Source organism: Acanthopagrus latus, chromosome 7, assembly GCF_904848185.1.
Source record: "Acanthopagrus latus isolate v.2019 chromosome 7, fAcaLat1.1, whole genome shotgun sequence".
Taxonomy (NCBI): domain Eukaryota; kingdom Metazoa; phylum Chordata; class Actinopteri; order Spariformes; family Sparidae; genus Acanthopagrus; species Acanthopagrus latus.
The window spans coordinates 8,221,619-8,244,674 of record NC_051045.1 but is presented as its reverse complement, the minus strand read 5'-3'; the positions used below and the strand labels follow the sequence as shown (position 1 = coordinate 8,244,674).

At 40.6% G+C, this 23,056-nt stretch overlaps 2 protein-coding genes across 5 annotated transcripts in view; one reads left to right on the top strand and one right to left on the bottom strand.

The window, feature by feature from the left end:
* LOC119023317 (calcium-independent phospholipase A2-gamma-like) overlaps positions 1–20,931 on the bottom strand; it is a 64,320-nt gene extending 43,389 nt beyond the window's left edge. The window contains exon 1 of the mRNA XM_037105155.1: positions 20,688–20,931. The gene's annotated coding sequence lies outside the window, so the exon portion shown is untranslated. The remainder of the gene's footprint in view (positions 1–20,687) is intronic.
* LOC119023320 (chemokine-like protein TAFA-1) overlaps positions 1–23,056 on the top strand; it is a 35,652-nt gene that overhangs the window by 10,445 nt on the left and 2,151 nt on the right. For all 4 annotated transcript variants that reach the window (XM_037105159.1, XM_037105160.1, XM_037105161.1 and 1 more), the window contains one exon: positions 21,447–21,587. In XM_037105159.1, coding sequence (XP_036961054.1) covers positions 21,447–21,587 — 141 coding nt within the window. The remainder of the gene's footprint in view (positions 1–21,446; positions 21,588–23,056) is intronic.

Below are 23,056 nucleotides of genomic sequence, written 5' to 3'. Positions count from 1 at the left end.
ACTCCTGGATAAATGAGATGCCAGTTTTATGAGAGGAGGATGGGAAGCCTGTCTGGATTGATTCTGACACTGGGACATTTGTTCGGTGCTGTGTGTTGTGTGCCTGTTGGATTGGTGGGAGGATTGGGGTTGACGGGTCATGAATTGGTGGCAAGAAGGCCATTGGTTGCAGACCACTGGGCCAATCATTAAAGGCAGCGAAATGCCACAAGTTCACGGTGAGTGGTATTACCCGAGGAAATCGAGATTACAGAGGGCGGGAGATCAGTTGTGTCCTTGCCAATAGAAATTTAGATCTGTGGGAGGATGTTGTTCAGAAAAAAAGTCAATCACGTGTGGTGACTTTGGAAACAGCTTGTGGAACTGTGACTCCATACACTTTCAACACGAGCAAACTCTAAATAAATCACCGGTTGTAAATAAAAAGCACCTGTAGCGTGAAAAGGATGGACAGGATGATTACAGATTTATCAGCAGCATTGTGTTGCTCGCTGCCAATGTGTTTCTCAGTAATAATTTCTTTTTGACAGCAAATATGCAGCTGTTCCACTCGTGCGCGGAGACATTGCCAGTCTTATTGCGAGGAATGCGTGTCCAGAAGTCCATTAGCTGGATGACCCTTGAGTAGGTGCTTGTGTGTGCTCAGTGATTCGGACGAGGCAGCCTGCTTTTTCAGCCTACAGCTCTACTTACAGATTGCTGCCTGCCACTCTCTCAGATACGCTCAGGGCTGTTCTCTGCCTCCCTGGTGCAGGCAGTTTTGCTCTCTGCGGTATGATTCATAAGGTGCTGTATTTATTTGGTGCAAAGAGCGTGAACTGTGCACTAAACAGAACAGATTGTGTTTGTCGTGCATCCGTAATGTGCCGGGGAGAGATGTTGCTTTTGGGGTCATGCGCTCCTCGACCCCTGAACATGTCCAGAGGAAACTGCAGAGGATTTTTTTTTTTTCCTTCTAAACATCGACTTGCTCCACCAACTTGCTTCGATTATTAAACTTTAAGGTCCTGTGTAGGATTTAAGGGCAACCACTGGCAGATATGGAAATTTATATTCATGGTTCTGTTTTGATTATTGCATAACTGCTTGAAACAAAGAATCCTGGTGAAGGTTGGGTGATGTCCTCTGAATCAGAATTTGACTGTGAAATGCTGTGGGTGACAACGTTGTGTTGTGGGGGTAATGTGTGTTTGAATTTGAGGCAGTGTGTCCCACCAGAGTTGCCATAAAGCAAAGTATTTCTCATTAGCATACTGTAGTCACCATTGCTTCCTACTGTTGGTCTGAGCCACTGATCTCACAGAGTCTCCTGTCGCCACTGACATACATCCCCATAACAGGTTCAACAGCATCTTCCTCACCTCACCACACCACACGTCCGTAACTTAGCCGTGTTCAGCCTTGAAGGCTTGAAACAAAGATAGCCAGCATGGTTGAGAGAAACACGTCAACATCGGCCTATTTCTTCTTGTTTGGTAGAAAAATATCAATACTAAGATTATACAAATACAAACACAGGTGGCTCCCGCACTTCGCTAGGTTCTTACACGCTCAACGAGTAAACAAATTAAACTCACAGAGTGTCAAGAGAGGAAATATTCTGACACGCATTTTCCCGAGGCTGAAGAAAACAACCGAACAACTTCTGCATTCCCTCTGAAAGTTTCTCTTTTACCACACTGAGGCGAGCTGAAGTGCCTTGTCAACTCAGTGCACTTCCGTATAACACTTGGATAGTGTTTATACAGTTGTAAGCCAAAATGTAAATGCAATTCTGCTTCTATTCGCTTTTGAATTGAATACTTTATTAATGGCAACTACACCACCAGTACATGCCACGAAACACGCCCCACTGGACCTTCAATCACGTGTGAAATCCTGAAAACAGCATTGTAGCTGTGGCAAATTCCCCTCATCTTCTGCTCCTGCATTGTGTTTGTTGAAAGAATGATGATATATAATATGTGCTCACTGCAGAAAGAACAAAGGTGCACTGAATGTTTTCAAGCAGCAGTCTATTACCAGTGGAATGAATAGCGCCATTGGTGATGCAGTGCATCATGTGGAGGTGTTAGCAGAGAGTACGACAAAGAGTAGATAGCAGCTGCCTGGGGTGGCCTTGCTCCCTTATGAACTCACTCCCACCAACTGTCAGCTTTCGCGGGGTCAAACTGTTCATAACAAAAAGGTCATCGATTTTAAACGCCGTGCGGATAGTCTAAACTCACGGTTGTTGTGAAAAAGAGTATAGCTGCAACTTAACGGGCATAATGAGATAAGATATGCAGGGTGGTGAAGCTGAGGATACAGGCAGAAGTAACTCACTTGTAAGTATCCACTGTATATTATAATTAATTCAGACTTAAGTCATAAATACTTAACTCTGTGTGATATCCATTTCATTGTCTCCCTCTGTTATGATGAAAATCCTCTAAAGCAGCTAGTGTTAAGTCCAATTCGCAGGCCTGTCAGTCCTTCTATAACATATCTACATTTATGTAACATCAATTTTAAGCAACTTAGATATCAGTGGACTTCGAATACATGGAGAACCTATAGTATTATTTCTTTCCAGAGAGAAAATACCATTAAATTCCCTCTTGTCTCCCTTTCAGGAGCTTTAGTGAGGATCAGGGCTTTTTTTTTTTTTTCTTCCCTTCTATGCACTCCAACAAAGGAAACCACTCACTGGTAAAGCTCACAATGAAACAAACATGAAAAATGGATTTTCGGCTGTCACAAACAAAGGTCGTATCCTCCATGCACTGTTTTAGACACTGACAATTTAATAGCCTTATATAATGCGTCCTGGAGGCACATTATTTTGACATGCATCTTCCTCTTCCCCTCCCCTAGACCTCCTTTCAACCATGCTCTCACTAGTGTCATCGCTGCTCCGCCGCAGTGCCAATGGGAAGTGGCGTGCAGCCTCAGCCCCGAGGCCTCTCCACATCTGGAGCTCAGCAAACCCACTTTGTTCTGATGTTGTTATACATGCCACTGTGATGCCGAAGCACCGCTGACCGCTCTGTAAAACACCAGAAAACTTCCTCCAAAGCCTTTGCAGTGATTTTATTTTTTGCTTTATTGGCTCTTGTAGCTCTGAGAGGCAAAGCTTGTACAACCGGCGCAGTATCTCATATTTCACCAGGAGCAAGCTATCTGTGCTATTTCCATGGTTAGCCCTGAAAGAAAAATATTTTCTTAAGTAAATGACTCTATGGACAATCACTGCCCTAATTATTACTGTATGCTCACAGCTACAAATAGGTTTTGCATATTTCAATATTTCCCATTTATTTCTTCTTACAGGCCATGAATTATTCATAAAAGAGAGCTCCTCTAAGCTTGTGGATATTTGTTTAAACAGCATGTTTAATTGAAGTCTTTCAGCCAATTCTGTGCAGGGGCTATGGTTTGTGGTCACAACGCTTATATGCAAAATGAATTTCTGTGGCCCACAGCTTAATTAATTAGCCAGCTTTCGCTCTCTCAAGACTACACCAGCTGTTGCTTGTCTTAGCCAGAATCCCCAAGCATTAATAAAAAGGGTGTTAACAGCAGACAAAGTTCATAGCTCAATACATACGGCAGTGTTTAGGTCACGGTTGTTTTTGGTGGAGTGTGTGGAGGGGGAGGGATGACAAACTACATGTCTTTCTAGTTATTTTAACCCTGTCGTGGATGAAAGCTGTGCTTTTGCAAACGTTCCTACATTCGAACAATGACTTATTTTACACAATTCATATCTTTAAACCTTTTCAGAACATGCTAATTGAAAACTTGTCCCCAAAAAGTGTTCTTGTTTCTTTTCCACTCAGTTAGAGATACAAGGAAAATAGAGTTTCAGACTGTATTGATCTCTGTAGAGTCTCTATGTTTATATTAATTATACTATGTTACACATAGGTCATTGTTAGCGCTTAATGACTGGCAGATACCAAACACAAATTAGCAAGCGCAGTCACCACAAATCACTGTCACTGTCTTGTGGTCAGCGCGACACAACTGTGCACAACCCTGTGAGCAGTTTGCTATTCTGCTGTCAAGACAATGACCTCTGAGCTAGCACAATATAATCCTCATCATCGGGCATGTCTTCATTTTTAGACTACCACTGTCATCGAAAAACAAAATTGGAGACCTGTCAGCGGCATGTTGCTGTGCTCATTCATAGTATCAGTTACCGAAGGGAAAACAAACTATAGTTCGGGCATTTACTCCATGTACGACACAAGTAATCAGTGCATCACTTGTTTTATAGACATATTATTTTGCTTACAATTACAATCATATTGTACCATATACAATAAGTTGACTTGACCTTAGCAGTGCAATATGTAAGAATTGTTCACCTCTTGAATTCATACACCAAACAAATGGGGGGCAGCATATAACAAAGAAAAATACTAACTGCTGCTGACTGTAGCTACCTCAACTAGTTAGCTAACTTAACATGCTAACGTCAACACTTTAGTACTGTTGTTTATTCATTCATTCCATTACTAATGTTAAAATAATGACATATCGCACTTTTAAACTGCATAAAAACATTCAAGAACATTTTGCCATGGCATTAAAGGGTTCTGATAGGTGACGCGACATCATTTTGCTATCTTACCAAACAAGAAATGCAGCTTTAAGGCCTACTTTTAAACTCGGTGACTCTTTGTTCTACAGCATGGGAAAAATGAAATCATATCAAACAAGACCTCAGATTGTTGACCTCCAAGAATCTGAGTCATACTTGCGAGACATTTCCAAAAGGCCTTAAGGTACCTCGTTCATCTGTGTGAACATCAGTATGCAAGGAAGAAGCCACTGATCTGAAACCACCGTAAAAAAATGAACAGACAAGCATCTTACTTTTCAGAGAAATATCCTGTTTGGCGAAAAGATACAGAAGTAGAAGCTGCAGCACTACCTGACAACGGAGAAGCTTCATTCTTCAGGCTGAGTCTCCTCGATTCGTCCTCCAGACTCAACTCTATGAAATTATTTGTTCACATTCATTGTTTCTGTGATGTAGCACTAAGGGATTCAAACTCGGTTTTGTTTTTGCAACCCTGGTGTTTTAAAATGACAAATAAATGAACCATGAACACTGAAATTTGAGCCCCAATAGTGAGGAAGAAGTCAAGAAGTTTAAGACTGAGTTCAAACGTGTAAAGCTAAATGGTATGTAAACTTCCAAACATATATGTATCTGCCATCTGCTATCGTACCTTGAAAGCCACTCTCGGTTGCCATCCCAGTTTAGCTTGATGCTAACAGTCACCATTTAGCATTTAACAGCGGAGGCTGCCATTCAGTCCGTTCTTTGGGGTTCTGATTGGCAGCAAAAATGGATTTCCAATAATTTCATCATTCTGACGACAGAATTTTTTTTTTTTTTTTTTAAACGAATAATGTGAGAAATAGCGGGGACTTGAGGGCTTAATTGAACACAATCCATCAATTAGTTAGGGTGTAATATCGACCTCAACGGAGTTGAGACATTCATTCAGGGATTAAAAAAAGAGACAAAGCTGTATGAGCTGGACTCACAAACATTGCAGACAACAGACACACTGCCAAATTTAATGTTTAAAATTCAGACTTTTTGAATAAATCTCCTGCAGTTTGAGTGATGGAAACTGTCAGTAAGGGTGTATTATACTAATAAGCCTTGAATAATTTTTTCGAGAGAGTGATTTGAAAACAGTTTGTGCGCTAGACTTAACATCCTGCACCAAAACGCTCATGAGGGATGCATATTGTTCAGACTCAAATTAATAAGTATATTTGTTTTAGAGAAGTGCCGCCATGATTTGCAGCCTCTGGCCAATTATTCCTCCAAAGAAAAATCATCCAGACAGCACATAAAGGAGGTTTGTGGTTAAGAGACATTTGCTGTTTAATAACCACTGAGAAGAGAGCAGCACATTTTGCATTATTAGTTGAACACTTTAAACCACTTTGCCTCTGTTAAAGAAAAAAAAAATAGCAGAGCATCGCCTCGGGGTCATTAACGAGATTTTAAGACCCCTTGTTTTGTTTTGGAGTTTGCAGCGGTTTTCTAAATATGTTGCTGTGACAGCTGACATAGCTGAAGGATAGTCGACTCTGAAACCCTGAGTCCTGATAAAAAAAAACGTTCAGTTTGCTTTAATCCAGAAATAGTCCAAAACAAAGCTTCGCTTTTACAGACACTGCTCTTTTTTGTTGTGTGCGCGTATGTGTGTGTATGTGTGTAAGCAGCACAGCCAAATAAGTGCTTTTTGCAAATATTAAACAATGCTGTGCAAAATGTTCCGGGCCTGCTGAACATTTAAAACTATCTGCAGCGGAAAAATTAATCAATGGCTCCTTTTTCTGCATCACATTAATGTTTCATATTAATTAATGTGCGACAGGGATGTTAGGTGTAATCAGTTTTGAAACTTTCATTACTCTGAATTATGTATCTGCATTAGCAGGTTTAGAAACTGGGGCCACGGTTATAAAGAAGGGAAGCACATTTGTAAAAAAAAAGAAAAAAAAAATGTTCTGCTGGTGAGAAGCTTCAGTTCCTGACATTAACAAACTGTACATTATTAATAGTTTGTCTTTTATTCATTGGTCTAAATGAACTTTAAATATTTTAATGTCGATGAACTGCAGCTGTTTGGAACCCTAACCAGCCCAGAGTCCATAGACAGATAATGAGACAATAAGCACCCAATAGTTTTAATACATTTTCTTTCCTTTCATGGTTGTTTGGACCTGTTGTGTCTCTCTGAGGTTGTTTCAAAGTCTCTTTTTCAACACATTCTCATATCAAAATAATTTCCAGTGACTCCCATAATTACATCTATCACTATTCCCTAACCAACATGACCGTTGCCAGGCTTGGGGAGTAATAGGATACACGTAACACGATTAAGTCATTAGGATATGAAAAGATAACTTCTTCTGGTATAATGATAGAAAATGAAAAGGAATTTGATTACAGATACATTTAGTAGAAACGGGGATTACTAATAGGATTAGAATTATGAAATAATTAATGATATACTAGTCTGTAACCATGCACATGTGCACACATGACAACACTTCACTAGTCTCATATAACATCACACAGGACAAAAAAGTAATCTTGTTAGACAATACTTATTGTCTCTAGTCTTTACTTGTATATGTTTCGTACTGAGGGAATCAAAAAGTAACAAAAGCAGTCCAGTTACATTACTAGGCACTAAAACTACCTGGTGAGGTTCAGGAAAACATTGTGGTTTGGGTCAAAATCCATGTGTTACTCCTGTAATTAACAAATACACCGACATTATCTAAGCAGCTTACATTATGCTGTGTATGTGGCATAAGTAAGTTAAAAGTACAGTTTACTTCTGATTTCATACTGACGACAGACAGACTGAATGTACATGTCCTTGACCTCCTTCCTATACGGACTTCTCACTCTGTATACTACTACCTACTACTTCTACTCTCTTCCTCCTCTTACTACAGCTGTTAGAGCTCAACCTATATGGTTGTTTTTCTGATGAGGATTGGCTATTTTGCTTTTCTTTTTTTGTAATTTCAAACCTCTTTTTCAAACCTCTGTGTGTCTTTGTGGTCACTTTGCCTTTCTCTTACTAGTTTTGTGCGTTCGTTGTGCATTTCTGTGATCGATCACTCTTTTTGTGGTTGCCCCTGTTTAGTCTGTCATTTTACGTCCCATTTTGCTTTTTTTTTTTTTTTTTATCCATCAGTCATGTCATGTCTTGCGTCTCTTTGTGATCATTCTCGAGTCACTTCATACAGAGGTTCTGGTCCAGGAGTGCTGGGCCCTGTACCCCGCAGGCCTAATTAACAATGCTAACAAGTCTGCAGCCTATCACCCTCTGATTCTGGGACCTAATGGGGAAACAGGGAGGCTCATCCCACCCATTGGCCACCTCTCTGGCCCTGCCCCCAAATTGGACAATGATAGGAACGTAAACGCAACTAATCTAAAGCACCGCGCAGTGCCATAACTGAACTCATTATTTTTTAGCCACGGGTTGCCCTATTTGGAGTCACACCCTGTTGTACCCCGACACAGTGACAGCACTTCCAATTTCTCTTGATAAATAACGTGGAAAAAATATCAATCCAACCTTTTATCTTTTGTTCCCATGCCAGAGAATAAAAACAAGCCCTCACAATGGAGGAGGATCCCACCATCGACACACTTCACACTAATTGCTGATGCCAGTGGCTGCACAAGCCTGTGTGGGTTCATGCGTGAGCGCTGTTCCTCTTTTAATACAACATTTTCCCCCGTGAAATAAAGTCTGCTGGGAAAAAATAATGATAGCTTTGTGTCCCCTCCATCTCTTAAATCTCACATCAGAGAGTTCAGACCTTCTTTTTCTCAAGTTAACATGGGATTGAGGATGAAGATGCTCCCTGCCAGGGTAAAAAGACCACCCTGCTGTTTGGTTTTCATGTTAACCAACCTTACACGGAAGTGCATAGATGTTACAAGTTGGTCCCAGGGTGCTTCTGTCCCTCTCTGACTTATTGTTTTTTATGAATGTCTTCAAGGTGTGGCAGCCCTCAGGCTCTCTCTGCTCTTTAGACGATGAACAGGGTTTTTGTCACTTCACTGCTGGCCATTCGTGGGGGAATTTCGATGTGATTTTGAAGATTTGGTGACCCAGTTCTGAGACACATACTTTATTTAAATCCAGTTAAAACTGGATCTGTGGGGATTCTGAGTGATTTCATGTGACTAACACCCCGCCATCCGACAGTGTGAAGTAGAAAAAAAAACTACCTCTATTAAATCCCCCTCTGTATTTGTAGTGGTGACAAAAGGGACCTCATTCCTCATTTTTTTTATTTTCTCAGTGAAAGAATGTGGGAATTATGCCTGACAGATCATTTCATATGGCGTCGTCTTTGTGGTTCCACTTGCCTATTTTAAATGCTTGGCAGGAATATGAAATTCATTATCATTACTTAGACCTCATTAAAGCAGAAGAAGCATCTCAACTTACTAATTGGTTCCAAGGCGGAGGGTAGTGGGAGAAATAAGCAAAGTAATTAATATTGGGTTTATCACACTATATTGCGGCTTTTTTTCCTCGCTCTAATATCTCCTCGGTGTGCCACAAGTCCTCTGGCATATTTACACTACAGATCCAATTACCTTTTCCTGGTTAGACTGGAGTAGGCATGTGTGAGAATGGGCGCTAAAAGAGGAGGGGGGGGGACAAAAAAGTCAAATATGAACAACATGATGAAAGGATTGACTGAAGCATTTCATGATCTGTCACAAGATGGAATCGAATCAAAAACTACAAAGCAGTATGTGAGTTCTGGGATCTGAAACTGTGTCCTTTAACTGAATGAGGCGGTCTGTAGAGTAAACACACCTGATATCTGATTTAATCATGTTGTATAGGTTCTGAAACAATATTTATCCATACAGCAGCACATGCTCCATACCTTTTCCTTGATTGCGGTGAGACGTGATGAAACTGATGATCGTGTGACACAATCCAATCTGTTGTGTTCGACTGAGTAAGTAAAGGACCATCGCGCTGATTTCAGCTCGCAGGTGTTGCATAATCATCATCGCCTGTTCCCTTCAGAGCACATGTTACACAGCGCGGAAGGTCATTTAGCCTTTATATTATGCATTATTACACAGTTTACATATTGCAGTCACACTGCAGAGATTATCTGGCCGGCATTGAGAGGGGCCAGCCGTCACATCAGAGGCGAGCAGCTGTTCTCTGAAGGCTCTCTGACTCGACTCTATCTCTGCTTCCTTTTGTTCTCCCTGAATATAAGTCTTTCATCAGAGCAGGCGATCTAACCGTATGAAACACCAGCTCTGGACATTTGCCAGTTGGGGGAAAAGGGGCGAGAATAAAGGACAGGGACAGCTTGACATTTAAAAAATGAATGACATCTAACTGACAGAGAGATGACATATTTTTTTTTTTTTTTTTTACATTGTTCCCTTTTCTGTTTGCATATTTTCAGAGGAAACGAGAAGTTAACGCGTCCTAGAAAAAGGATAACGGAGATAGAGTGCTTTTGCTTTGTTTATGTGTTTAATGGACATGAAAGCTGCTGTGTGATTGCTGTTGTACAGTACATCGCTGTCATGCTCGACAAGCCACACATCTCCACCGTAAGAAAAAAACAAATAACCACTGGCGTTTTTCATGTGCGGGTCCTGCTCGCTGAGAGTCAGAAAAGCATTTAATGCCCTTGATCAGGGGCCCGTCTTGCGGTGTCCTGGGCTTGTGTTGTGTGTGACAACAGAGACGACAGGCTTTGAGGCTCACATGCAAATGGGAAACCCATTCCCTAGTACTCGCTGCTTCCTCTGTTCCATGCAGTTTTCATGCATCTTAAAACAACACCAGCTCTGCTCGGCGAGGAGTCATTTTGCATTTCAATAAAGTATCACCCATCTTTGGCCCACTGCACAGGACCAATTTTTCGGCCTCCTCGTGCGACACCCTGTCAAATCCGCCAGCCATATTTCATGAATTTCTCTGTTTTTGTTTGTCATGAACAGTGTTTTTGTTTTTTGTTTTTTCAGGGTAGCAATTCGTAGATTTATTTGCTTGCAAATTGTTTTTGATTTTTCTCTCCAGCGAGCACATGCACTCGCAAGTGTAAACTTGGGCCATGCACATCAATCAAATTGAGTTTGTTAAGCAAAAAAAAACTACCCTCATGTGTTGAAACCTTTCAGAAACGCTGTTAATTCTCAAAACATTTTAAATTCCAGAGCGTTCTTTTTAATCATTTTCAACAACACACAAGTCCTGCATTTTCTTCAGCCCTGAAACATTTGTCTCGTAGTTCATCGAGCAATATGTCACTCACTTTCACCCCAGCATTTATGTCTGGAATAACAACAGTGCTACAGGGACTTCAGATGTTCTCACAGAAGGCAGGGAAACAAAATAGTCACTCAATTTGACACCATGCAGTCACATGTTTTTCTGCCTCTCACTGTCTTCCATCTGCATTAATTTGACATTCTCTAATCTGCCGCTCCCATTTCCTGTCACAGACAGCACTGCTGTAGCCTGCTGGCTTCGATGTCTGCAGAGAGCATGCACACAGAAAGTGGAGCCTATTATGGGTCACCTTGAATCCATTTCCCATTAAAAGGTGACAGGCGTGCTGCTCGACAACACGGACTGCCGCGGTTTAGAGATCAGGGCGTGCTGTCTCTTATAAATGACTTTTAAACTACAAAATAATTAACCACAGGTGATACAGACTCCGAGTTTGCAGGGACTTATTGAGTCTATTTAGTTATTTTGTTGTCACTTGGTTATCAATATATATTGTCACACAGCACTTAAATGTGTGCTTGAGCGTGTGCATTCAGTACACTAGTGTCACTTGGCTGCCAATCACTGGAATCCAAAGCCCCAGGAGAGACAGGTTACCTGCTAAATTGAGTCCCCTAGGCTTTCCAGTTTGTATATGGAGTGTGACAGTGGCTGCTCTCACTGCTATCCTTCAGCTCGCATGCTGCATTCATTAAAATTATATTTCACTTGGATTATTAGGTTTTTACAAATGATAGGCCATGTTCAGGACTCCACAATACAGAGTATTTTCTCGTGTACACACTGTGTGGAACAGAGGGCACCGGAGTGTTGCCATTCAGACAGTATACTCGCTATCGGCGTCTCCAGAGACAACCACACAGTCTGGGCTCATTACAGTAGACAGCGAGTCATTGCATACTTATTGCATACTGACATTTCTATTGAGATAGACTGGCCATTTTCCTCTGCGGAATGGCTGTTTCATCACGTTTGAAGAACCATTTACTGGTCCCACATGAACTGTGCTCACATTCATTAGGCAGGCAGAACCGCGGATCCGCAGAAATTCAGAATTGACACCATACACGTTCATGTCACGCACAATTTGACGGCGTTCGCCTTCATCCAGGCTTGCTGTCCATAACTCACCGGATTTCTGATGCAGTGTCGTTGGCTTTCCGGCGTGACTCATTGGGCTGCCGACCGTCGACTCAGCGACACTCCTCGCTCTCCGTGCAGCAGCTGAGACACTGCTCGTGCCAGGTGTTGTCATTTGTGTAGATAATAGCATTGCAGTTAAGTGCTCCAGCAAATTTCCACGTGATTAACTTGAACAAAGCAGGTCCCTCTGTGGGAAGTTGGGTAGAGTGCCACTGGGTTAGTTAGGTTTCAAAAAAAGCCCTTTCACTCTGAGTGTTAAATTTCTTTTACAGTTACTGTCGATGCACTGTTCCATCTTGATTTTCAGACAAAAAGAAGAAAGAATATAATTAATTAGAGCAGACTAGAAGTCCCATATAGACAGAAAATGGGTTCAAGATGAGTTCAGCGATATCAGATATTAGACTTAATGTGAAAGAGAGAAGAAGAAGAAGAAGAGTTTGTAAAACAAAAGTGGACATACAACCGCTGTTGCTATGCAACAGCAGGCAATCAGTCCTTTAAAGTGAAACTCTGTGATTACATCCCCGTCGCTGCTGAAAAAGTTAACACACAGTAGCACAAAAGAGTCTGACGGCATCGCTATAGCTTCAGGGGATGAGAACATCATGAAACAGTCCCGCTGTACACTTCACAGTATGTAACGACTGCCACTAAAGCATTATGCATGTGTGACCCTGAAATAGAGCAGATGAGAAAACAACCTCAACCCAAGTTTTATTCATCATATTTCTACTTTACTTATGGCTGAGAGCTTCTTCTGTCTCTGCATTTATAAGTCAAACTGTTGTTTTTCTGGGAGTAATATATCCTCAGCAGTGATGTGGTTTTGAAATCAATCTCACCACTCGGTCTGTTTCGTAGACGAACATCTGGGGCTTTATATCATATCATATTACAGCCAGCAGATGGAGTTTGCCCAGATATCGTGGACTTGCATATGTCGATTTAAAAGTAAAACATGGTAATCAAAATACCAAAGAACCTCAGCTTTACATACATGTAGAGCTGAGTAAATGGGGTCTAGGAGCTTGCAGCGTGTTGTACTCAGCTTTACATACATACATGTACTGTTATGTATGCACGTATGTATGTATGTATGTATGTATGTATGTATGTATGTATGTATGTATGTATGTATGTATGTATGCTAACACAGACAAGAAGTGCAATGAATATATGAAAAAAAAAGTATGATGTCAGTATTTTTCTGCAAACTTTAAAATAAAATTCTTAAAGGTCCCATATTTTGGGCTCCGTTTCAGTGCCTGGCTCTTTAAACACCCACTCCCAAACAAAAAAGCCCAGTCTGCACTGATTGATCGGCTCTCACAGGCCTAAGCAGGCACCGCCCACCATGTTTCTGCATCAGCTCTGCCAGTGTTTTAGCCACCACAGCTGTGTTTGAGGCATGGACATCCGAACCTCACAAAAGTCCTGATTGCTTGTAAAGACTTTTCGTACAATATAGGACCTTTAAAGGTACAGTAAGTTTATCCATTGTGTAGTTTTACAATTTTTTTTTATTAAGTAGCATTTTTCTGTTGCAAGTAAAACTGGTGGTCTAAGGATGAAGAGGATGTTTCAGCAGACTGGGTGTATCATGCAGAAGAATGTGAAGGTGAATGGCACAACAGTACATGTGAGGACAATAAGCATTGTCAAGCCAGTTCTGAAGGACACTGCCAGGCTCCAGAGTATATAGACTCTGTTATACACTGTTGTGCAGCTCAAACACTGCAAAACTCAAAGTCTAGAGACTTTTCTGACTACAACTGGGTCTTAAAAACCTTATTTTCACATAACAACTCAATAAATCTGTAAGATTTTAGTATTTCAACCAGTTAATTCCAACCTTTTAAATTTTGAATGAGCCTGTCTACTGAACTGACGGTTCTTGAAGGGATGTTGCTGCACTAGAATAATGAATGATTTGATTTTATTGATACATGAAACTAATTGTTGTGAAGTTGACACACAGGGAACCCAAACACAGACAGAGAGGCAGGCAGACAGAAAATAAAAGGGAGTTAAAATCCAAAACATAAACAACAAAAGGTAGACAACAAATGAGAGAAATCCAAGAGCAGAAAACAAAATAAAGTCAAAACCAGAATAACACAAGGAATTAGGAAGCAAATGCAGGAAAATGCAATGAGGAGACAGGACCGGGCAACATAGGGACAAACCCAAACTCTGGCTTAAATACACAGGGGGTGATGAGCCAGTGAGACACAGGTGAGTACAAAAAAGGGCAGGAAAACAGACAAAGGGAGGAAGCTGAAAGTGAACCATGACACATGGCGATGAAAACTAAAAACTAAAACAATGACTGTTTTGCAACAAAAACAAAATAAAGGCTGTAGGACTAAAATATTAAGTAAAAATACTTAATAATAAGGAGACTTTTTTATGCATAAAGAGGTGGAGCTTAATTAAATATTTTATACAATTTTAATTTTCAAAAGTTCAAGAGCCCTTGAACTAAAACCCCAATGACCCTAAACTAACTCTAAGTCAGGCCACAGGCCCTTTTTCATAAGATTTTGAACTGGGCTTTTAAATGTTTTACTACTAAAAGTATATAAGTTCCATGGACAACACTCACCCATTCTGTCATTGTGTCAGTTATGTTTGAGAACTGTAGTGAAAAAACATTTTTTTTTTATCCTCTTTGCTGGAACCCTCTGCAACCCTCTTGCAAGGACCTGCTCTGAGAACCAATCACACTTGTGCAGATCATGTTTTTACTTTCGCCACCTTGACGATGATGTTTGGGTCTAGACACAAAATAGACTGCATAACCTTTTGGCGCAGATCAGGAAACTTTCTTTAACACTGCAAGAAAGACTGTTTTCTGACATCCTTGTTACTTTCTAAGTAAGTACTGTATGGATCATGATGAAAGAAAATCGGGCTTATTTAGGTGTGGATCCTAGATTTGGTCTGCAACTATTAAGAGTTCATAGCTGGTTTTAAATGTAGAGTTTGACATTGGTTAGGTTTGATTGTATTAAAGGGTAGTGTTGGGCCTTGGCAAAGGTATGCACTTGACTCAGTGCCCTTCTAGATGTCATGCAAAATCTGCAAGCATTAACTGGAGCTGTCAGATAAAGGTGATACATCTGCTGAGCCAGTGATCAGTTGGCACGAAGCTAGATATTGTCAAATATTATGATATTTGCCTTCAAATGTGATATTCCCAATACATAATATTGAATGTCAAACAGACCTGTGATTCTTCAGCCAACAGGAACTAGTCCAAGTGTATTTTAATTCTATTTTTAATCTATTATAGTGTTCTCACCTGTTTTTAGTATTATTCTGTTATTTAAAATTGTTGTATGTGGAAAGCATATTAACCACTAAGTGCTTTATTCATTCTACTCATAGCACCAGTTAACATAAAATACAAATACAATATTTGCATTTTGTGTATTGGACAATATTTTGGATATCACCAGGGCATTCTGTAACATTTGTACGCGTGACACAACTGCATATTGGCAAAGGGACCCCGGCTGTGTTTGTGGCAACAAAAAGCAGACTCTATTTTACAAGAAGTCAGGATGTCCCCAGTGTGTTTGACCATGGCACATCTCCAGCCATGTTTGAGACAGACAAAGCAGGCATAATATGATCTTTTCCGAACTCTAACAAAAAGGGATTTTGCTCCCGACACATAACTGGATCATCCGGACGACGCTGTCACATCATCATATAGAAAATATAATCTGAAGGAGAGGAGGTGCATTGACAACACTTGACATCAATTCATTAAAGGTTCACTATAATTTTTCTTCTTAAGCAAGAAAACTGACCAACAAAAACACAGGAAACAAGGACAAATTGATCCTATACACTACAACAGAACCTCAACCTCATATCTCTCAAAGTTATGACTTCTCCAGTTCCTCCAGGCCTATAAATGAGCCGTGCCCTGCTGTGTGCAGGTTGTAGGTGGTCACCTCGTTTTCACAGCTCGGAGTAATGAAGAGAAAGGGGCACCGAGCATGACAACAGAAAACAGAGCAGTTCCAGCTGAGACCCTCTGCTCCCGCGTGACCTCTGATCCCACAAATGACAATTTCACTCTGACCCTTGTTACCTGTCAATCAATCTGTTGCTGCTAGAGACAACACCAGCACACACACCAGCACACACACGCGCACACACACACACACACACACACACACACACACACACACACACACACACACACACACACACACACACATGAACCAACCAACCAACCAATCCACACACACACACATGCTCTCACAGCCTGAAGCTGTTTGTCATTTGGGAGACTGACTTTGTTCCTAGTCGCTAATAATGGGGGGAAATGGAAATACAGAAAACAATTATACCCTTGCATGGCTCCAGCCTTCACCTGATGAGAGCGTTCATCTCCAGCCATGTTATTCTCCATCTCCGTCTGAAATATTTATAATGCAAAAAGATGGGGTCTGGGAGCGTGCAGCGTGTTGTACTCATGGGCGGAAACCATGGGTTGAACTTGAAGAGTGCTCATCGGCGTTGCATAGCTTTTGTTTAAAGGTACCCACTACACCTGCCAGCTGGAAATACCACTCTGATTTGCATTTTTATTTGATTTTAATGTATTCTTCTGAGGTGATGATTTCCAAATATAGAGTATCCCCGATTCTTTGCGCTGTCTGCGAGCAACGAGCAATGCAAGTTAATTCTGTTGAGTGGTGTGTTTTTAATAGATCAAAGAGGAAATCTGGGGCTGTCTTATGCAATTAAGGAGATGCATTAAGAAGAACAAACCCCTGTGGGCTGTTGTTTTCAAATGATGCCCCACTGCTTCCACTGGTACATCACGATTAACGTTGTGCAGACATGCCCTTTTGTTGAGTGCATCAGACAGCCGGCAACATTCTCCCAGACCGGCGTACAAGATCTGGATATTTTTCATTTAAACCAAAGGCTGTTGATGTTTTCTGAAATACAGGGCCAGGGGTCACGATAACCCCAAGAAAACTCAACTCACTTTGACGAGAAGCAGGAGAAAGACAAGCTTTTTCTCGATTATTGTTTTTCCTGCCCCCTGCACCGACATCCGGCTGTTAATTTAGTTTGTTAAAATTCACTTTGCCCAATCAACAGCTTGACATTATTTCAGTTTAATTAATACTTGTCATTTACTCCGGCAGATTCAAATTAGGCACTGCACATATTACTTTAGAAGCACTCAGGAGTAAAACTCTGAATCCTGAATGAAGTGCAAACAACCTCATCACAATCTAATTCTGACTTCTACCCAGGTTTAAATGCTCATAAAAGAAGATGATGATCTTTTTTATTTATTTTTTTCTATAAAGCAACGTGTTAGAAATGAAAGAATCAAGTGTGAGATGAGGCCACTGATCTACTTCTATCCAGCAGGTCAAGTGGGGCTGTGTTGATTAATCCCCTCAGGCGCTCACATGATGGCTCAATTATATCCAGAAATTGACACACAACTCTCTCTCTCTCTCTCTCTCTCTCTCTCCTTCTCTCTCTGTCCTCTTTTTAGAATTTCAACTATTTAATGGCTTCGTTCAGCTAGTTTGAAGTTGCGCGTCGGAAAAATAATCCATATAATGCAGCTATATCAACTGAAAAACTGCAGCGTCCACATCAAATGACCTGTTGAGATTTGAGATTTAAAGCTACAACTTTACTTTTACTTTTGTAAAAGAACACATAACAAATCATAATATATTTTGGAATTGTTTTTGAATCAACAAGTTGATCGGCCTAAAAATTGTTTGGCAACAATTTCGTCAATCGATCGTTTGTTGTGAAGTCATTGCTTTTCTTCTGTTACAAATGAAAAGTTGATGTCCTTGAGTTTTGGCCTGATAAAACAAGTAATCAATATGCTGCTACTCTTTCTGACATTTTACAAACAAAGCATGCTTTCAAAAAAGATATGAAAAATAAAATTACTTCGTCTCACACATTCATTTTTCCTCATGAAAAATCCTTTTTTCACAAAAAAACTTTTAAAGATTATCCTAGCAAGAACTTTTTTTTCATACCAGATCACAAGTCATGAGAGAAAATAATTAAAACGAGATTTAGCGAATTGATCGCCACAAAAAGCCCCTCAGGGATTCCATGCATAAGGGACGTACTTGTTTTTTTTTTTTTTTTTTACTAAAATGTCCTCTATTTATGCTGATTTTGACTAATTAGTTATGAAAAATGTTACTTTTACAGTTTGTTTGCTTTACCAAGCTACAAAATAGCAAAATAATTATACTGAAATGTTTGCTGCAACTCTGCTTTTGTTGTCTTGGGCACTTTGTGTGCAAATAACAGAAATCAACTTGAGAGAGGCATTATGCTGCTTATTCAGCTATGTTATTGTGTGTATTGTTTATATTCTTATATGCTTAAATAAGGGAATGCTGATATAAACAATAATTTATCGTCTTGGCATTTTTTTTTTTTTTTGGCATTCTCTGAACTCTACAGTGTCCACGGCCATTCTAAAAGCCTTCTCTGGGTCGGGACTGCCTCACAAACCGAAAAATTCAAATGTAGTGAAGTGATATATGCAAATCAAGCCGCATTCCACATACCCACAGCTCATTGTCAAACATTACTTCAAATCACTTTGCTGGCAAAATACTGGATACTTTTGCCCCCTCTCACCGCTCTTTCTCTCTACAACCTCCTTGATCTTGTGTCATGCTGACGGGTGTAATTGTCAGATGGTCCTTTGCTGCACACCTCTCATATGTGGAGAGTCTGAGCGCAGTGGGTGGGAGAGGCCAGCGGTTGAGGTGGGTCGAGTCCGCTCGGTCCAGTCCTCTCATGCTTCGGGGCGGAGGCAGCCGTTTGGTTATAATTGCATGGTGGAGACACTGTTCATATTCATGATAACCCTGAAGCAGGTCTCCCCTCCTGCGACAAGATGTCTGTTTTTCTGCCCGCTCTCACACAACTCTTCATCATCATTTCACATTCAACGAGCTGCGGGGTCCTCACTTTGCTAAAAGCATGTAAAGCTCAATTATTCTTGTTTACAGCGGACTCGTGTGATGTTTTTATCGTTATAGTCCTCTTTAAAATTAACCTGGGAGGATAAAGAATTTATGGCGGTTTAAGATTAAGCATGAGGTGCGAGCCATGAAGGCAAATTTGAGGTTTGTTTTCAATTATTCAAAATCAGGAGCTGAAACGTGAATCTGACTGTCAGTGATGGGGGAAGTCTTACAATACAATGAAAAAACTCCTCTTCACATAACAGTCTTTCATTCAAAACCCTACTGAAGAGTTATCAGTTAAATGTGTTTATAGTGACAAAGCAGAAGTCCTAGTTTGGCCATATTATTTCCACTCTAAGAGGTATTGATGTATCTGACGGTTATGAAATTGTACCAATGCATCAGTGTGTGAGCAGCATTTTACTTTTGTAGTGTGTCGACAAGCTGGTTCCATTTGGTTCAGTTCAGTGGTTCTCTCTAAGATAAATCTGAGGGGTTGTGAGATTCTCAGTGAAAGAAAAAAAAACTAGTTCTGCGACACATTTGTTTCAATGTTTTGAACTTTCTCTAATCTTCACTTTTAGAGGATATATTGGATAATAGGCCAGATGTGAACTAACATTATCTCAGATGCTTCCAAATGTGTTCTACCAGAACATCTGTGACTTCATTCAAGGCAGCAGTGTGTTTCTTTTGGTCGATGGTCAGCGGCGCTGTATCTCCTTCACACCCCATATTTGCAATAACTCCCAGGGAAACAGACAAAAATGCCAGATGATTCATCCGTGAATGAGTAATGTTACTTTGCCTTATGTTACTTGTGTCTATTTCATTAATATGAAATGACATAATGTTTATCGACATATTGTGAATAAAACTTTAATCCATTACCTCGTCCGTAAACATGTAGCTGCAATAACTTCCAGGCAAATACCAGATCATATGTCAGAAAGCTAACGCTACATGGATTTGTTTTTGAAAACAGAAATATGAAATAATCACTTACCTTATTGGTATCAACCACGAGAAGCAGATAACTATCACTGAAGTGTCAATACATTTTCATATAATGATTAAAGCTGCAGTCCGGAGTCTTGAGAATAAAGTGGACTAAGCCAAAATATTTGAATGAGCAGGTCCCTCCTACTTCCTCTGCTGCCCTGCAGCCCTGCCTGCAAAGCCCCCCACACAGAGGAGCCCGTCCTGCATGAGCAGGCAACCGGCACATTAAAAAAAGATGACAAAATAATAAGCTCTGACTGTTCTATTTCTGATCAATACAACTACATTACAATGACAAGTGCCTCATGAAGAGTCACTGTAGTAACCCGAGTAACAAACAACATTCCTCACATCGCGGTAACTTAGATGGAGTTACCAGGTAATGATTCAGGTGATCATTGACACCATGCTGACTTTCTGAAGCATGAGTAACGTTATTTCTCTCAACCACTTCAGAGCATCCTGAACACAAACTAACATTACAACTGCCCGGTCACTTGAAAGACACTTTTGCTAACCATAAAGACAAAGATAAACACCAGGGTTAGCATACAAGCTAACAAGCTAGATTTACCAACAAGCTAGGTAGCTCAACTGCAACATCAGCCATATGCGCTACTGTGAGTATTACTGTAGCCGCCACCACCATAGCCTTGTGGTTAAAACACAGAATATGATATATATATAAAGCAGGGGTCCTTACCTGTCCAGCAGAGAAGCGTCCAACTCTCTTGAGTCCTCACAAATCCTGCAGCTCCCTCCACCTCTGAAATGATGCTCTGAAATGTATCCTTGTTGTCTCTCTGGCTCGGTCCAATTCTTTCTTTTCACACTGCTTTCTTCATCAGTCATCTTTTTTAATAGTGGGGCATTTTTTGTCTCTGTTGTTCTTGTCTGTTCGCCGCCATTGTTTACAGTTTGGGCATGAACATATCTGACCAGGTAAGAGCCAGCACTGCACCTGTGCGGGGGAGGGGCACTGCCAGCAGTATATGCGAGAATGATTGACACTTCCCAGACACTCCCCTTGGCTCTGATTGGTTGTGTTCACCCAGGAGCAGTGGATTCTTGCAAATGAAATTACAGTGACTGGGTGGAGCCACGGACAGTGGATTCTTACACAGCTGACCTGCATCTTATTCTACTGTCAGATCATAGAGACAGTTTTAGCAAATGTGACAAAAAAAAAAAGTTACAGACTACAACTCGACTAATCATTCCAGCTTGTAGTTAGTGGAGTAAAAGTAATATAATTCTTTCTGACATGTAGCATAAATGGAAGTACAAGTGCTTCAGTAAATGTACTTATTTACTTTCCACCACTAACGACTGTCTGTCTTCAGCCGGAGATAATGTCCGTGCAGTGACGCGTTCAGATGTGACAAAATGTGTCTATGTCTGATCAGCCCTGAGATGTAGACTTAACGTCTTTTCTTTTCCGTTTCTTCTTCTTCCTTATCAGAGGGGGGCACATGTGAAGTAATCGCTGCTCACAGATGCTGTAATAAGAATCGTATAGAGGAGCGGTCACAGACAGTCAAGTGTTCCTGTCTGCCAGGGAAGGTGGCTGGAACCACCAGAAACAGACCTTCATGTGTCGATGGTGAGTATTTTCGCGGATGCAGAGTGAACATATCAGGTTTTACAGCTAAAGGCTGCATGAGATGAGATATTTGCTTTGAAATCCCTTGCACTGCAGGAAAAAGACTCCAATATTCTCAGATTTAACTCAACTAAACATGTGCTGTGTTAGTGAAAATCAAAAAAATCCTGTCAGGCAAAAAAAAAAAAAAAAGAAAAACTGTTCTGTTTTTGTAAAGATACAGAGATTTGTTCATATAAAAGCTTAAGTCTCCCATATAATACCTTGTCCCGGATAAGATTAACGTTACCTGGGATAATGTCACATTCAAATAACGGCCACTGACAGGCGGCAGAAGGTGTCTGCAGGGGAAAGCTTTACTCCAACTGCATACCGTCCAATGCAAAACACCGAATGTATCACACCATAGGGGAGAGTCAAGAAATTAAGGCTAACATAAAGCAAAGAGCTGCAGAGGAAAATGGCTGTTGTCGATGTACCATGTCGATATTTCATGTCTGAACGCTTGACAAACGTCAGCAATACTTTGTGAGAAAATAGATTTGAAGACTGACGGTTACAAAAACGTATATTGGCTTCAGGAAAAAAAAACTCTCACCTGCAGCTTTTATCTTAAATCCTTTTGCTAATATTGCTGCAATCTCCGGGCAGACAGGGGGTATTTGAGGTCTCTGGATGTCAGCTCTGACAGACTCTTTTCCTCTGTCGCACATTACAACCATTTACTGTCTACTTACCCTGTATTTAAGGCAATTTTCTCCCCTGATGGCAGATATGTGGCGTGCTTTTAAGTCAAGCCACAGTCACACCTACCGATCTACTCACTCAATAAAATGCCTCAGTCCAACCCCTCTGCATTCATGTGTAACAGTGTTTCATTCTGGCAGCTGTTTTAGATTTAGTCATGGTCTTTAGATGAATGCTTACTAGTTTTAATCACATTTTTTTAGTCTTTTTTTTGCCCTTTACAGTTGTAGTTGACAAAAAAAGAAGAAGTCGTACATTTTGGTCCCCTTGTAATCAACATGTTTTCTCTCCATAAACTCGTTTAATGAGACTAAATAGTCTCTGCATAATCAGCAGCTTCATGTTTGCCGATGTCTTCACCGATGTGTCAGACAGTTTGATCAGGCGGTCGTGTGGAATGTGCTTACGAATACTATAATTAAAGTCCCTCAAGCGCTGAAACAATTAGTCTGTTAATGTAAAAAAAAAAAAAAAGTTTGCTCAGAAATCATACACGACGCATGCTGTGTTCAGAGCTGCCTTTACACTTGATGCACTGTGATTACAATTACAGCTAATTCTTGTCCAAGTAATAATGATAAATGAACTTGCAGGCTGTAAGCATCACAGCAGCAACGCATGATGCACATTTAGACACAATTTCTCCTTATGTTGTACTTCAGGATCAAATAAGATTAATTAATTTGTCCGACTGAAGCGTTTATTTGTCTCCGACAAGTTAT